The sequence below is a fragment of the Scatophagus argus genome, chromosome 15, assembly GCF_020382885.2.
Source record: "Scatophagus argus isolate fScaArg1 chromosome 15, fScaArg1.pri, whole genome shotgun sequence".
Lineage (NCBI taxonomy): Eukaryota > Metazoa > Chordata > Actinopteri > Scatophagidae > Scatophagus > Scatophagus argus.
In genome coordinates this window covers 1,728,749-1,744,758 of record NC_058507.1, presented here as the reverse complement: position 1 = coordinate 1,744,758, position 16,010 = coordinate 1,728,749, and the positions used below count along the sequence as shown (strand labels likewise).

The 16,010-nt window shown below is 47.1% G+C and overlaps 1 protein-coding gene across 9 annotated transcripts in view; it reads right to left on the bottom strand.

Annotated features, from left to right (window-relative positions):
- syne2b (spectrin repeat containing, nuclear envelope 2b) overlaps window positions 1-16,010 on the bottom strand; it is an 87,679-nt gene that overhangs the window by 20,895 nt on the left and 50,774 nt on the right. For all 9 annotated transcript variants that reach the window (XM_046413728.1, XM_046413732.1, XM_046413735.1 and 6 more), the window contains 19 exons: window positions 15,602-15,734; window positions 14,904-15,149; window positions 13,455-13,607; window positions 13,094-13,270; window positions 11,908-12,063; window positions 11,687-11,815; window positions 11,428-11,598; window positions 11,028-11,161; window positions 10,735-10,939; window positions 10,279-10,461; window positions 9,777-9,884; window positions 8,887-9,041; window positions 8,309-8,551; window positions 7,937-8,168; window positions 7,061-7,255; window positions 5,623-5,748; window positions 4,324-4,479; window positions 2,183-2,341; window positions 1,220-1,386 (listed from right to left, as the gene is read on the bottom strand). In XM_046413728.1, the coding sequence (XP_046269684.1) occupies window positions 1,220-1,386; window positions 2,183-2,341; window positions 4,324-4,479; window positions 5,623-5,748; window positions 7,061-7,255; window positions 7,937-8,168; window positions 8,309-8,551; window positions 8,887-9,041; window positions 9,777-9,884; window positions 10,279-10,461; window positions 10,735-10,939; window positions 11,028-11,161; window positions 11,428-11,598; window positions 11,687-11,815; window positions 11,908-12,063; window positions 13,094-13,270; window positions 13,455-13,607; window positions 14,904-15,149; window positions 15,602-15,734 (3,228 nt within the window). The remainder of the gene's footprint in view (window positions 1-1,219; window positions 1,387-2,182; window positions 2,342-4,323; window positions 4,480-5,622; window positions 5,749-7,060; window positions 7,256-7,936; window positions 8,169-8,308; window positions 8,552-8,886; window positions 9,042-9,776; window positions 9,885-10,278; window positions 10,462-10,734; window positions 10,940-11,027; window positions 11,162-11,427; window positions 11,599-11,686; window positions 11,816-11,907; window positions 12,064-13,093; window positions 13,271-13,454; window positions 13,608-14,903; window positions 15,150-15,601; window positions 15,735-16,010) is intronic.

Below are 16,010 nucleotides of genomic sequence, written 5' to 3'. Positions count from 1 at the left end.
GGGAACTGGGGTCATTACATCACTGTCTCCAGAGTCCTTTGACAAAAAGAACAATTTTACAGAACAAGCAGAACAGGAAAGTTGCTTGTCTGTGTGACTTTGGTGAATTCAAAGTAACCTTTTAAAGCACGCAATTTACAAAATCTGGAGCCTTCTACCACTGAGTTTTCCTGTTTTCACATTACTGATAAAATACAGCCGTGATCCAAAGAGCAATTCCTGACTTTCTCCGGGAAGGAGACGTTACAGAGCTGCTGCTGCTGCTGCTGCTGCTGCTGCTGCTGGCGACTGACAGGTGAAGAAGAAACATCCACAGGTCAGACCGAGTCGCTTGGCACCAAACATGTTCATCAATTCAAGGCTGCAGTTTAAATGGATGGGCACTAAAAGTGTGCTGCCATCCCTCAGACGCTCAGGCGGGTCGCTAAACTGAGGGTAACGGGAATCCTAATGAAATAAAACCTTTCAACAAGATCCAGCGATCACAACCCCGTCCAATGACGACTCCTTAAGACTTCTAATGTTTACTCACAAGCTCAGAACCAATCAGCTAAATGAGACCACCTCCATCTTACTCACTGGGTTCTTCTGACCGTCACAGCTTGCTTGTACCCATCAGTCACAGTGCATGAGGCTGCTCCATGTGGGTCAGCAGTGAAGAGGCACTAAGCAGATGTGCTGACATGTCAGCAGCTTCCAGCATGCAGACACCAGCCCTCTCTTTGTGGAGGAATGAGATCTGCATTGGATATGGATTAATAACAATATCACTCTATCCTGTGTCGGCTCGGAGCTTTTCTGCTCTAATCTGCAGCAGCAGTGGAATAACAGCTGTGCTCTGCCTGCTGCCATTCTCAGAGGGGAAGCCATCAGATAAAGCCGGCTGGAACGACTGCGCTGAAGCACTGCTGAACGAGTGACATCACACACAAGAGACAAATCGCCAAAAGCACAAAGTACGAGGCTGCTGTTTCCACCGAGTCTGTCAATCAGTAAAGTAAGAAGCAGTAAAAAGCATGTTAGGATGTAACCCACCCTGCCCTTCAGCATTTAACCATTTAATATGATAATATTGGCATCCAACAGAGCATTTCTGTCTGAAACAAAGTGAGTCATTTCCACGCCTCAAGCTGCACCTCTACTGCACCTAAACTGAAATCACTCACTCAGCCTGGAGTCTTCCCCCACCATCTGCACCCTCCCTGCTTCCTCTTCCTACCTGGCCTCTATGTGGTCAAACAGATGCTGCCAGCGGTCGTTGACGTCCTTCAGCTTGTCGTTGATCTCCGCCTCTTTCGTCTTGTTGCTGGCTGTGATGAGTTGCTCTCCGAGTTGCTTCAGGTGGGTTTTATTCTCGCTGAACAAGTTGATCTCCTCCATGCAGTCCTGATGGAGAAACATTTCAAACCACAGTGATTACTCGTCTGCTCATTTCTCTACAGGATTTACTAGAATGACACGTTATCATCGCTACCGGTCAGACATTAAGGACAGAGAGGCTTTATCACGGTTCAAGCAGGTAGCAGAAACAGTAGAAGCTGTTCATGTCTCAAACTTTTCATATAAAATAGAATTTTGAAGCAACTTGACACTGACATTTCGGTAAACCTAGAAAAAGTAGATTTATTCCTCACTTCAAAATCATGACAACGTCTGAATTTGGAAATTTGCCAGAAAGCAACACAACTCCTGCCACGAGTCTGCATGTCGGGACAAGACACTAAACTCAAATCTCCAGTGCCTGAAAAGGCTTAAAGCTCCTGCCAGGGCAGTAAGTTTCTGTAGCAGCAGTCCAGTCCCCTCCTCATCAGCCCCATAAACACAGCGTAACAAATGAGTTCAACACAAAGAGAGCTGCGTGGCCCTGCTGGGGTGCAAACAGCTGTCGTCTCTTTAACAAAGGGGGGGGGGTTCACGGCTTTTTGTCCCCCCACCACCCAGCCGACTCAGACTGAAGAGACGACTGAGTGACACAGCAAAACCACAGAGGCAAACTGAGTGGTTCAAGTCAAAATGTAACCCCCCCTCCAATCAGTGAAACTCGTTCACACAGGAAACTTTGATCATCTGCTTTGACGGATGATGAATCTGCAGCCATCCAAAGGTGTGAAGCGACTCTGACCCGCCCACTGGAACTCGTGGCTCAGCACCCGTTTGTCTTTGCTGCTTTTGCCGTCTTTACCTTCTTGAGTTTCTCCACCATCTCCTCGATGTTGAGGTCGGAGTTGTGCGCCACCTTGTTCTCCATCTGCGTCAGCCACTCGCACAGCTCCTTGTTCTTCTCATTGAAGATGATCCAGGCGTTGAGACGATCTGCGATCTCCTGTTTACGCAGAGACACCTGACACAAAGAAATGAAATAAGCTTTATTACTTTACGATGCTTAGTCACACTGTGTCTGCCTAATCTGAGTCTCATTATTACTGAGGCAGGCATCATTTTAATTTGATCTGTCAGACTGTGAGGACGGGACACGCAGATATGATATTTCTTCAGAAGAGGAAGTGATGTCAGCCTGCCAGCAGCACTTCTGTATGACACTTAGGAGTTTCTCCATTGCTTTAAGGCGGCCGTTACAAGCTGTCATTCGCACAGCTAACATTTCTTTTTTCTTTATTGTCATTGCACAGGATTTTAAAAATGGTGTCTGATGGTGCTACGCTGACTCAATCAACGTGTTCAGCCAATCAAAGTACACTTAGATCTGGACCAATCACGGCACAATGTGACTCAGGGCTCCTCCTGTGCTGGGAGGGGAACCTCCTCTGGAGAAGAAGCTAAAACGTCCCTCAAAATGATGTTCTGAGAACTACAATCGTTCTTCAAGCTATGAAAACATTTGAGCGGGTCAAATCCACCCACTTCCTGTTTTAAGTCAGACGCGTCCCATCAAACACCATGAAACATTTTCTATTTCTTTAACTTCAGCCTCTCTCGCTGCTGATGGGACATGAGACTGTGAAAGCTGGAAGAGTGTGGGATGAAGATCACAGCTGCAGTGGCTGTTCTCCTCCATGAAACACCAGAATGGGGCGAAGAAGATGTTGCATTTCAACAAGATACGTGTAAATAAACAAACAAACAGACAGTAAACAGTTTGCTCAGTACGACTCGGCCTCCTCTCGAACTCAGCCGCTCCTCCTCCTCTCAGCTCATTACAACATTTCTCTGCTGTCACCATCTGTTCCCCCTTTCCCACAATGCCCCTCACCGCCCCCACATTCAGACCTGTTGGTCCTACAAAGACCCACAAGATTTACTAACTTAACTCCTCATTAAAGGCTTAGACTTTCAACAGTGATGACTGCAGAACAAAGAAGCTGAACTTTGGGATGTGAGTTCAGATTCAACAGCTGACTGTTCTGTTCACAAACAAACTGTGATCCAATATGCAGGAAAATGAAGTTTCTGCATTTGGTCCTGTTCTGCCTTCTCACCTGACCTGCTGCTGTTTCTTTCTCCCTCACACACACACACACACACACACACACACACACACACACACACACAGTTAGCTCTTCAATAATTAACCTGCCACAACCAGCAGGGCTACAGCTCAGACTGCCTGTGGTGGACCCAAAGGGGGACACGAGACAGTCTGACTGTTCTGAAAACTGCACTTGGAATCACGTTCTTTAGTGATTTTGCTTCATTTGATAGAAGCCATATTACACAGTTCCTTCAAAGTACAAGCTTCTCTTTCTGCCCCACCAGCAGGACGGACGGACTCAGTCAGCTAAAAACAGTTTAAAACTGCAAGATTTTAGTGGACGTTTCCAGAGATGCCACACACACTGAACTGAATTTGGACAAACAACCATGAAAGAGTATTGAGTCAAAAGTCATTATTTGCAGTAAACACACTCCAGCGTCAGTGAGCAGCTGGAACATGAAGAGGAGGGTTTTACAAAGAAAAACTTCAAGAAAACTCCATTTTAACGTGTTAAAAATGGGCCCACAAGGACGAAAAAGGTTGTGTGCATTTTAAGTGCATTTTAAAGACATTTCAGCAGAAATGTTAATGAACTTGAACTTTACTCCCTCATGTTGTGTCAATACAACAAATGTGAACCGAAGCAAACAGACTAAATCAAGTACGTCCACACGTGAAACATGCAGCCGTCATTTCCTTTGAGTGAAAAGTAACAAACACAAGCAACAAATCTGGTGGGGACACAAACATGAGGAGCCCAGTGAAATGGAGAAGTTCCTCCTCAGGGTTTAAAAAGCATCAGAAAACCCAGAGCAGCAGCAGCAGCTTGTTTCAGCAGGTAAAACGGTTGTGATTGGAGGAAAAACTGAAGGAGCGTTCAGCACACTAACCTTGAGGCAGAGTTCCTCCCACTGACAGTGCAGGTGCTCCACCTGCTCCTGCAGCAGCAGGACGTCGTCTGCGATGATGTACTGGGACAAATCCGTCTTCATGGCGCTCAGCTCCGTCAGGCTCTCAGCCCAGTCCTCCAGGGCGTCCTCGTTCTCCTGCATACCATAACACACCGAGCGCCACCACAAACCGTCAGAGACCCCCTCCACAGCTCACTCTCTCACATACTGTCTCTCCCCGCCCAGCAGCTTTCTCTGTCTCTGTTTCTCCCCGCCCAGAGAGGGGATTAAGGGCCACAAGCTGCAGGCTGGGCCGGGGGAGGGGAGGGGAGTGTGGAGGGGGAGGGGTGGAGGATAAACACCGTGATGGGTCAGAGAGGATGAGTTGAGCCAAACCTGTTTCAAACTTTTCTGTCTTGGAGCTCAAAACTCAAACAGCCTGAAGGCCCCGAGTGTGTTTGAAGCTCCCCTGCTGTTCCCTCAAGTCCTTAAACTCCAGCTCAGTGCTCAGCTTTTATATTCCATTTATCTGCCTCTGTGTTGAACATTAACCAACTGCTCTACATGCACAAACACCATGTGGAGCTTTCACAGACTGCTATGAAGTCGACACCCGAAACCTTAAAGGAATAGTCTGACACTTTGGGATCAACATCACACTCTGTCTGTTAAATATGAAGCTGCAGTCAGGAGACTGTTAGCTTAGCACAGCTCAGAAACAAGCTAAGGTAACAGAATCTGCTGATCAGCAAAGCTCATCTATTAACATGTTAGGTCTCTTTAGTTTAAGACATATGAAGGGAAGCTTTTACCTAAATCTGTTAAAAAGGTGCAGTCAATAATGTCCTAATTCCCTGAAATGTTATGTCCAAACTGATTGCAACCATCAAAAATAGTCCCTTTTATTTATTATTAAGACAAAGTACCTACAAAGGTCAGCTTGGTGGCAAAGAGTTAAAAACCTGAAAAATCGCATTAAAACAACAACAGAGCAAATCTGAGAGTCGTGTTTTTTAATGCGTCCACTCAGACTGTGGAGAATAGGGGCTGACAGATTACTGGATCTGATATTTAGTATTTTTCTGTTAGCCGTCCAGATTACTAACAATCTGTTGGACCCTCCCAAAAAAAACGGATCAGTTGATCCCTTGTGAAATTGCTACAAAGATAAAACCAAAGGTTTAACTCAGCTGCTGGGTGGCTCCCTGCCTGCACTGAACGCTTTGCATCAGGAATTAAACTGTACAGAACAAATCAAGCTTTTGTCGGGTTGTACTTTTGCTTTGGTTGCTGATGTACCTTGGTGAACTCTTCAGCACTCTGCAGCTCGTCGTCACTCTCTGGCATCGACTCGTTCAGTCTGGTCTTCACGTCCTTCAGCTGCAGCATGCTGTCTGCGAGTCCGGCCTCGCAGCGCTCCCAGTTCTGAGACACAGTAAAACCATCTCGTTAATCATACGGATCAATGAAAGCGGGTCTGAAGAGGCTGATTGGCTTTGAGAACGACAAGAGAGCCGCAGCGCTCCATTGTCTCAGCCTTCCTAAATGTCCAGTGTCTTTAATTAGAGCAGATTGGATTAAGTTGGCCACTCGCAGGCAAACAGAAACGGTCAGAGGCTACAGAGGACAGATGGAGGGTGGAGGAACAGGTCTTCAGTCAGTCAGGGGTCTGTCCAGGGAGCTTCAGACGACCTGCTGCTGATTCAGGGACGAAAAGGTGGCAGAAACCAGCAACGGAGGACGTACTCAAATCATTCACTTCAATAAAAAAACTAAGACCACGCTGGGAAAGTCCTGCTTTCAAAATGGTACTCAAAGCACTAAAAGTGAAAGCACTCAGTAACGTGTCCCCGTGACTGCTGTACTGTCCCATCTGTTGGTTGGAGTGGACTGAAATATACTGCATATAGCTAATACAAGAACTAATGACAAAATTCTCATAAATATGTGAGAGAAACGAGACAGGAGTCGAGTGTCTCAGAGGACAGACGGCGCACTCACTGACCCAACAGATCCATCCATCCACCCATTTTCTATACCGCTTATCTGTCAGGACCCAACAGATCGTGCTGCTGAAATGACAGATTTTGTGTTTCTACTGGAACCTGAACCTCCCTTTTAATGCACTGCAGGTCCAACTGAACCTCATGCACGAGAGTCATCGACCAATAAACCACAGGCCGAACACATGAGGGTACGATTTCAGAAAACATGAAACAAGATCTCAGTTCTACTGTGTTAAAGGGACAGTTTGCACGAAAATGCAGCGCTGTTTATCCATTAAGACTGCACTGCTGTGGGATGCAGGGTTTTGGAGATTTCCGCTGCAGAGGTGTATGTGTCTTGGTTTGGGGTGGCGTGTCCCTTTAAAAACACAATACTTGCTCTTACAAAGTGGTGGGCAGCACAGATATAAAACAGATTTCAGAGACGAGCTGATACTGATACCGATTGTCTCCAAAGTGACAAAAACATATGGATCTATATCTTAACTATCAGGATTTTCAGAGATAAAGGGGGTTGTGATTGCAAAATTATGGCAGAAACTGATGATTATTTTCATTAGAATTTGAGAATTTTCTTTTTGATTACAGGACAAGTCCAAGACCAGGACCTTGGTGTTTAGGTCAAGACTAAACTGGGAAACTGAACTGAAAATGCACAAGATGTTCTTGAAAGCATCCCTTCAGCTGAACCACAGCGAGTTCGAAGAAGCTGACAGGCAGTGAGCGGTTACCTTAATGATGGCCTCGGTGAGCTCCATCCTCCGGCCCAGCAGGCTGTGGAGGTTGTCCCACTCCTCCTGCAGGGTTCCCAGATCCGTCTGCAGCTGAGCCTGGGTCTCCTCGTCCCCCATGGAGAAAAGCTGCCGGCCGACGTCCAGAGTGTGGATGAAGCTGCTCTGATACCTCTGGAACAGCAGCTCTGTGTGCTGAGCAGCAGGACGGCAGGAAGGGAAAGAGACGAGAGGAGGAAGACAGAACGAAACTTGACTTGTTCTGCTCTGATCTTTAACTGAAGGGCTTAACTGGCTTTTATTCAGCAGCAGAAATCTGCTTATGGTATCTTCACTCACAATCAAGACAAATCTAATCTCTTCTGTTCTGAAAACCAAAGGCTCCAAAGGCTCTTCCTCGTCACTTCTGTCTTCTGATGTTAATGTAATCAGCAGCGCTCGTCTCTTAGATGAGCCCTTTTCTCTCCTGTTGTTTCTGACTGATCTTAATCTGAACTACAGACCACTGATTACCTGCAGGGGTCTTTAACACTCCTGAAAATGTACATGGAAGCAGTTTGTTAGGGTCTAAAAATTAGATTTTAAAAATTAGGGGAGGAGATGGAGATGAAAAGTAACCTTTAATCGAGCACCGCACCGAGCTGACTCTGCCATCATGTTCTGGGACTTTTAAACAGAAAAACATTGAGGTGTCTCTAATAGCTTCAGCTCAGCAGCCTCACATCCACTCGGGTCAGTCAGAAATCCTTCATTACATTCCTGCAAAGTGACTTCACTATAAACTGCTCCCATAAAACCTATGAAATTCCCAGATCTGCCCCGTCTGGACTTCATTTCAGCTTCCCTGATATTCCAGCCCGACTGCCGTCGTCTCACCTGGAGGTCGTGGAGGGAGCGTCGGAGCTGCTGCAGGCTGCAGCGGGTCGGTCCAGCGGGGGGGAGGAGGGTCTGCGTCTCCGACAGGAACCTCTGCAGCTTCCTCAGGCTGCGGCCGTAGAGATGCCAGTGCTTCACCAGCCCCTCCACCAGGGAGCGCCGCTGGTCCCCCCGCTGCACCGCGCCCTGCCAGTGCTCCCTCAGCTGGGCAAGCTTCAGGATGAAGTCACTCCTGGATACATTACATATCAGTTCAATGTCATCCAAGATTATTAATTCGCAATTACACCAAAGGTCACTAACACAAAGAAACTTGAGTCATTAGCCCACAAATCAGGTTTGCTGTTGCTTGACACGTTTGGATCTTCTTACCTGTCATCCACCTCTCCTTTCTGCAGCAGATGAAGAGCTTCTGTGATAACCGAATGGAGGATCTGGTGGCCGATGGACAGCTCTGCCTGAAACCGCTTGTGCGTGCAGAGCTGCTGCCTGAGGCCGGCGTATGAGCCGGACACGTCCACAGCCAGGCTGTCCTCCATCCTCTGCAGGAAGGACATCCAGCTCTCACACTTCTGCTCAAAGCTCTGCTGCCTCAGCACCTCCGTCTGCAGCTCACTGCAAAGACCAGCAGCGTCAGCTGAAACGTACGTACGTTTTATTTCATCTAAACTGACCGCTTTCACCCCTTTAAACTCCTTTAAAACATGAATTTCTACTTAAATGGTGTTTGGGGTAGAACATCCGGCCTCACATGTTCCATTTTGTGTGAATTTTACTGTCACATGCTAAACCAAACGTTGAGTTTTGTTGAATGTTACACACCCACAGCTTCTGTGTTTGTATTGGTCAGTTTAATGTCTTTGAGCGCCGTATGACACTGTGACAGAAGACACACTGTGACTGATTAGTAAGTCGTTTTTCTCTCGACTCAGGCAGATCTCAGGTCTGACCTGCAGGTCTCCTCGGCTCTGGCGGTGGCGTCGGCCCAGCGGCGGTTGAGGCGTTGCAGGCGGCGTGCGGCAGCGTCGCCCAGCGTCAGACTGCAGCTCAGCTCATTCAGCACATCCAGGTCAGCAGAAAAGCCGCTCAGCTCCAGGAGGCCAGACTGCAAACATATGGTGGCATGTCAGACCACAACAATCACGACACACACACGTTCTTCTGTCCCCGTTTAGTTTGACTTCTGGACTCGCTGCTCTGTAACTTCTACACTCAGGTGGAGACAAACCCCCTTCACTAATGACCTTAGGGATCCATTGGATTCCATTATTGTCAAAAAACATTCATACTGAAAATCAAACAGCTCCCGTTAACACATTTCAGTCTACTGTCGAGTGCTAAACATCTTAATTTCTAGAAAAGTGTGTGTCAAAACAAACCTTTAAAGAAAACGGAGACGGAAAGTTCAGTCTTGACCTTTGAAACAGCAGCTGTTAAAAGGTTTAACAGCAACACAGACAGGAAGTGCTTTAAAGCTGAATGTCTACGATTGAATGACAACTGGAGGAAAGTCCATCTGCTACATGTGAGCAGCTCCACAAAGCTCCACAACAGCCACAAAATGGACAGGACAGAATAAAACACTGGAATCATGAGAAATCAAAGCTGCCTTGAGAAAAGTCTTGAAACAAGCTGAATTGTAGTAAAAACAGTAAACCTCATCTTACTTCTCCAAAAAACTGTCATTTCCAACAAGAAAAGCTTCCCAGCTACAACATACTCGACTCAACAACCGCATCGAGTTCATCTCCATGTCAGAGTCTCTCGTTCAGTGGAAAACTCTGAAAGCAAACAGAGAAGCAGCGGCGCCACAGCCATTCATAAACTCTCGCCGTCTCACCTGGTCTGCTGTCCGAGCCTCATTGTGCAGACGCTCCAGCCAAAGCTCCAGGTTTCTCTCCAGTGAGTCCAGGATGCTTCCAAACTCCTGCAGCCGCTCGAGCTCCTCCTGCAACAGGACAGGCGGCCATCTGTGTCTTAATTTATAGGTCACTGTGACGCTGAGCGGCAGGTTAGGAAACAAGTAAGCACCACCTGCATCACAGAGCACGTCCTCAAACGTGAACTAGAACATAAAACCAACAAACTCTGGCTCGTATTTGACTTTAGAAACAACGAAACGATCCTAATAATGAAAAGACAATCACGTTGGACGAGCACTACAGTATATAAACAAACAGCAGCACGTTGCAGTAAAATGCTTAAACCTACACAGCAAAAAGTCACCTGACTGAGTCCGTTTACTGCCAGCTCACATCAAACTCCTCCTCACTACATTGTGTTCAGTCCACTCTGACTCTGCTGAATCCAACAAACACACTCACTCATTCATAAAGTCCTACCTGCAGCTGACCCTGCTTCCCTGTCAGCACGCGGCTGAGCTGCTGGACTCCACGTGACAACAACCGGCTCTCTGATTGGACCAGGCCGGCAGCTGAAGGTCCCAGGTGGCCGATCAAGTCCTTGGAGGCCTCCAGCACCCCCTCCAGGTCAGACTGCAAAGTGTCTGTCCTGTGCAGGAGACTCTGGAGCAGGCAGAGGAACAGATTCAGGTGAAGAGCTGAGAGGACTTCAGCCTGTTGCTGTGAAAGTTCTGCAAGTGGAAGCTCTGGATTTCTTTAGTTATTAATGTAATCTTTGGCAGGTGAAGCAGCAGAACTAGTGAGAAAACTGCTCATCAGAGACTGCACTCAAACCTAAAACTGGTCAGAGACCAGACACAAACCAGCACACGAGGCAAAGCGATTGCTTACACCTGAAGAAGCTTGTTTGTCATCGTTTTCAGTTTGCTTCCTCACCTGAATGTTGTGCATCTTGGCAGCGAGCTGCTCCACAGTGTTATCGTCTGCAGGGGCTGCGGTCAGCGCCGACTCCACGTCACTCTGCAGCGCCTGCAGCCGCTGGGACAAAGACGCAGCCAGCTGGACGTAGACGTCCCACACCTGCAGGACACCCCGACTCCTCTGGAGCTGCTCGTCCAACGCTCCAGACACCACAGTCCAACTGGAGGACAGCGGGAGAACTGACTGACTGACTGACTGAAGTCGGACTGTGTGTGTGTGTGTGTGTGGCTGCGTGCTGTCGGTCTCACCTGTCCCTCTGTCTGTCCAGCTGCTCCTTGAGGAGGGCGGCAGCAGCAGGACTGATGACGTCTCTGAGGGAGCAGACAGTTTGACTCAGCTCGTCCCACTGTGTCCGCGAGGCTGCAGTCTCCTCCTGAAGAAGCTGCTTCCAACACAACAAACACGTCATCACAGCTGCAGCATCCAAACAAGACTCGAGTATGAATGAGCTTCTTTCTGCACAGCAAGACGAGAGTTTAGCCTTTAACTTCGACAACCTTCAGCTCGTCGTTGCCTAAACTGTCTTTGCTTTGACATCCTACATTTGATCGATCACTTGTAAAGCACTGAATTGTCCAAGTTCATCCACTCCAGACCAAGCCGGTGAGGCTGAATAAGGTTTACATCACTCAGGTGCACCAGTCCTACCTGCAGCTGTTCATGCTGGTCCCTGTGTGCCTGCAGGCAGACCTGAGGGCTGCTGAGGCAGTCGACAGTCTGAGATGCTCTCAGTGTTCTCAGCGTCACCTGATGGAGTCGCTGCTCCACACGATCCCACAGCTGCTGGGTCTGAACCAGCCTCCGCTTCACCGACTCATTCTGTTACAGGACAGACCGGATGGACTGAACAAACCTGACTAACTTTGTTCAGAATGACAAATCACTGGCCTTCCACACTGTGACTCACCTGTCGGCTGAGGGCTGCACAGTCCTGAAGGGACTCGTCTGTCTGAGAGGTGAAGTCGCTGCTGCTGCCTCCTCTGTCCCTCAGCTCCTGAAGGGCCACAGCCTTCTGTCTGATCTTCTCCTCCACATCCTGACATGAAAGCATTAGAGCAGCAGGTTGTAATAACGACACTTGGCTTTAAACGGGATCCTGCTGACTGTGGCCCCGATGTGACCTCTGACCTGGCAGGTGCTGATGCTCCTTTGCAGCTCCGTCCGGCTGCTGGGCGTCTGAGCCGAGTCCATCCAGAGGTTCTGATTTGTGATCCAGCTGCTGATCTGCTGCAGACGGACTTCCCGCTCCGCTCTGCTCCTCAGCTCCTGCTCCACCTCTTGGACCTGAGCGCCACAAACACCAACAGCAGGTCAGACAGACAGAAAGCTCTTGTTGAGCTTTACTGCTCAGTGAAGACTGATATTTTATCATGAACCTAAAAACTACATTAAATTTGGTGGTGAAAAGGCAAAGGTGTTGAAATTTCTCAGACATATGAGCCCACAGTGACTGCAGGAGGCAAAGGTGTCACGATCTCAGGAATTTGTATTTGAATTTGTATTTATTCATCAACTACTCATGTGTTGTGTTTTAAGGAGCTAAAGCTCAAATCTTTAGCTAAAAGGATGCTGTATGTTCTTCCACTCAAGTAATCTGAATCTGAATCTGATTTTTTTTACTTGTGAAACTATACAAGGCTTCTACATGATATTTAAAAAAAAAATTAAACATGAAAAGTTATGGCTTGCTTTGCTGACATAAAGACAGCAGAACAAACCATAACGACACAAGTCATAACGACACACAAAGACACAAGTGTAACAGAGTTTGTACAGTATGTGATGCTGCTTGCCATAAGCGCCATTACTTGTTATCAGTTTATTTGTGTAGCTTTATTGGCTCCAGTGCGCCCTCTGTTGGAGGGAGCAAGTAAAGACCACAGGCAGTTTGAAAACCAGAGAAAGACGGATTATCTGTCTTATTTTCAGCATTTCTCTCATTATCATTATCAAATAAATGTAGTGGACTGTAGTACAATGTTATCCTCCACAATGCAGTGGAGAGGAAGTATAGCAAAGCAGAAAAAGGTAACTATAGCTTTACCTTGAGTAAATTGTGCTTAGCTACGTTCCATCACTGAGACTTCATTTTTACTGTAAATGTGTTTCAGTTGACTGACTGACCCTGAAGTGTTCCAACGACAGAACAACAAACTTTCTAAGCAAGTCTGCCGGTAGATAAACAGGCTTCCCGCTCATCATCCCCACACAGTGCAGAGTCCGGCAGCTACAGCGAATAGTCGCTGAGCCGCTGCTCACGAAGACCACGTGATGTGGTCGAAGGGCGACTGTTTGGCGAAAAGTCTGAGCTGACCTGAGAGTTGAGGGTTTCCTGCAAACTGAGCCACTGGTGGTTGAGACGACCCTGCTCCTCGGCAAACTGGTTGTGTTTATAGCGCGCCCTCTGGCCGTCCTCAGTACTGCACGTCTCCAACAGCTGGTTCACGTAGTCCAGAGTGGCCTGATGGGCCAACATTTCTGTCCCACACTCCTGAGGAAGATGGATGAAGAAAGAGTCAGTCAACCACATGCACAACAGACAAACCTGTACCAGGACCTGAAGGCTGCACTTTACAGACTGATGCTTTGAAACCTCCCAACGCTGGCAGGAAATACTGAAGGAATCCAGATGTGCAAGGACAGTTTTGGTAGCCCGTCATTCAGTCTTTTTCTACCTTGCAGTGTCTGAGGAGCTGACTCAGATCGGTGTTGGAGGAGGAGGTTTGGTTGATTCTGCTGCGTTGTTCCTCCAGCCGGGACCCAGCAGCTTCCAGCCAGGCCTGCAGCTCCAGCAGCGCCCCCTGCTGGGTCAGCGTCTCCAACCACCGCTGAGGACACAAGCCGACACGTTACTCCCACAAATGAATCTGGTGACTCTGCTGTATTCAGTTCAGTGCTTCAACCTTTGACTTGAGTTGAAATGTATTTTTAGTCGATGCCATCAGCCTATAAAAATATTTTTCAATTCTTAAACACAGGTTAGAAAACTATTTAAACCAGAATTGTTTTGTTTCACTTGCCCCTCAGGGCTTCTGTAAACAGCAGACTAAACTAATCTAATCCCTGCTGGAAAGTATGACTCCAGTCTAATAATGTCTCTGCTGGCGGCCTGAGAGCCTCAGGGCTGAAGCTTTAAATCATGTGATCAGGCTGTAAATGAAGCAAGTATCTGATTTTAAATTATTGTTTGTTTTGTCTGAGCCTGCAATCATCTCAGGCTACCAGGACTCACATATTGATCAAAGATTAAGATATTTAACTTGAACATGACATACACTGCGTATGTGATTTTTGTGCTGTCTTTAATTTATGTTGCATCTTTAGTTGATGATAAAATGCATTAATTTAAAATAAGATTCAAAACTGAGGGTAAAAAAGAGGACTGAGGATGAGGGATGAGAGGGACAGAAAATAGAAGAGGAGATGAGAGGGGATGAGGGATGGGAAGAGAGCTGAGAGGAAGCTGGAGAGACGGGACAGAACGAGGAGGGACAAGACTGGAACAAAGAGGGAAGCAGGGGGGAGGCGAGCAGAGAACAGAAGAAAGAGGAGCTCCAGACAGATGGAGAGAGAGATGGAGGGGAGAATGGTTTCACACCAATAAGGGTGACAAGAGTCCTCCGGATGGCATTGTGCTGCACAGTGGGGATGTTTAAAACTAATTAGTGACAGGAAGACTAAAGTGTGGGGTTTGAAACACCAAACTCTGCTCTGTCCTGCACATGTATGTAACATTTAGAAACACGTCAGGACAAAGACCTTCAATCCTCGTGCTACTGTGGTCAGTGGAGAGACCAGGACTGGATGTCTGTGATCCCGTTCAATTTGCAGAACTTTGACCACTTGAAGATTTTAGCAACTCTGTTTGGGCTGCTGCAGTTCATGGTTGGTTTCTTAACCTGCAGCACATGGCATCCAGATAAGAGATAAGATAAGATAATCCTTATTTGTTTATTACTGGGAAATTACAAAAAATAAAATTAAAACCAGCCTGGAGCTCACACAGACAGGATTTTGAACCCCAGTCTTCTGGACCACAGTCCCCTGCTCTTCCAGATGCACCACTGTCTTGTTTCATATTCATATTTACCGAACTTCACAAAGTACACGTGGGATCTGCTCACCTGATGCAGAGCTTGCTGGACAACGGGAACATCAGCCAGCAGACTGGACCAGTCCAGCTCCACCTGTCTGAGCCGGGAGTGGATGGAGCAGACATCTGGGTCTGAAGTCTGAGACAATGAGGTCTCTCTGTCCTCTGGATTTCTGTCTGAGTCTCCCTCTGCTTCCCTCAGCTGGACCAGCTGAGTTCCAGCATCGATTACAGCAACCTTCAGTCCAGATTTGGCCTCAAGCTCTTTGGTCAAAGCCTGAAACAGATCCGCTTTGTTATATTCTGTTCCTCACAATCACACCACCGACCACGACACAGCTGGTCTGTGGGGGCGTGGCTGATCATCATGGCTGACTCTGACATTCTCAGCTCATACAACTCAGGTTTTGAAACAAGTTAGAGCTCAGTTACAGCAGATGGGCCCTAAAGCATTTCAACCTGCAGCGTGAACGACTGCACACCACTTCAGATGTGACCTCCAAACTCGCTCTAATTCTGTTAAAGTGTGTGTGGAGAGACTTGAGGACTCTGTCTCTGTCACCGCTGTGTGAAAGACGACATTATTTACTGCAAAATGCAATAAATAAACACAAAAACTTCAGGAAGAGCAAATTTAGTCATTTATGAAGGGAACATGTTTGATAAAGTCTCACATTTGGATGTATTTGTGCAGGTTTGGATTCTTTCTCTTCTCAGGTGAGAACTCACCACACACTGGAGGTAAAGTTCCCGTCTCTGTTCAGCATCCATCCCCTCTGAGGCGGACCGTTGACTCCAGGTGTCCGTCTGCTCTCTGGCCCCGCCCATCCAGTCAGCCAGTACAGCGAAGTCACGAAGAAACCTGTTGATTGGTGGAAAACGGCACAGTTTGATTAACAAATCCAATCTACTGTGTCATCTGAATAAGTTTTATTTAAAGCAAATTTTCTTATACAGTATATAAATATACTTTTTAAAATTCAACAATCTTGTCAGGTGCCTTTTTTTGCTATTACTATTTGCTATTTTATTATGTTTGATGTATTGATGACACACTTGAAAACTATACCATTGTTAAAGAAAGAAAAATTTCCACCAGTCAATAATTTGGGGAGAAATTTCACAACATTCAGTGAAA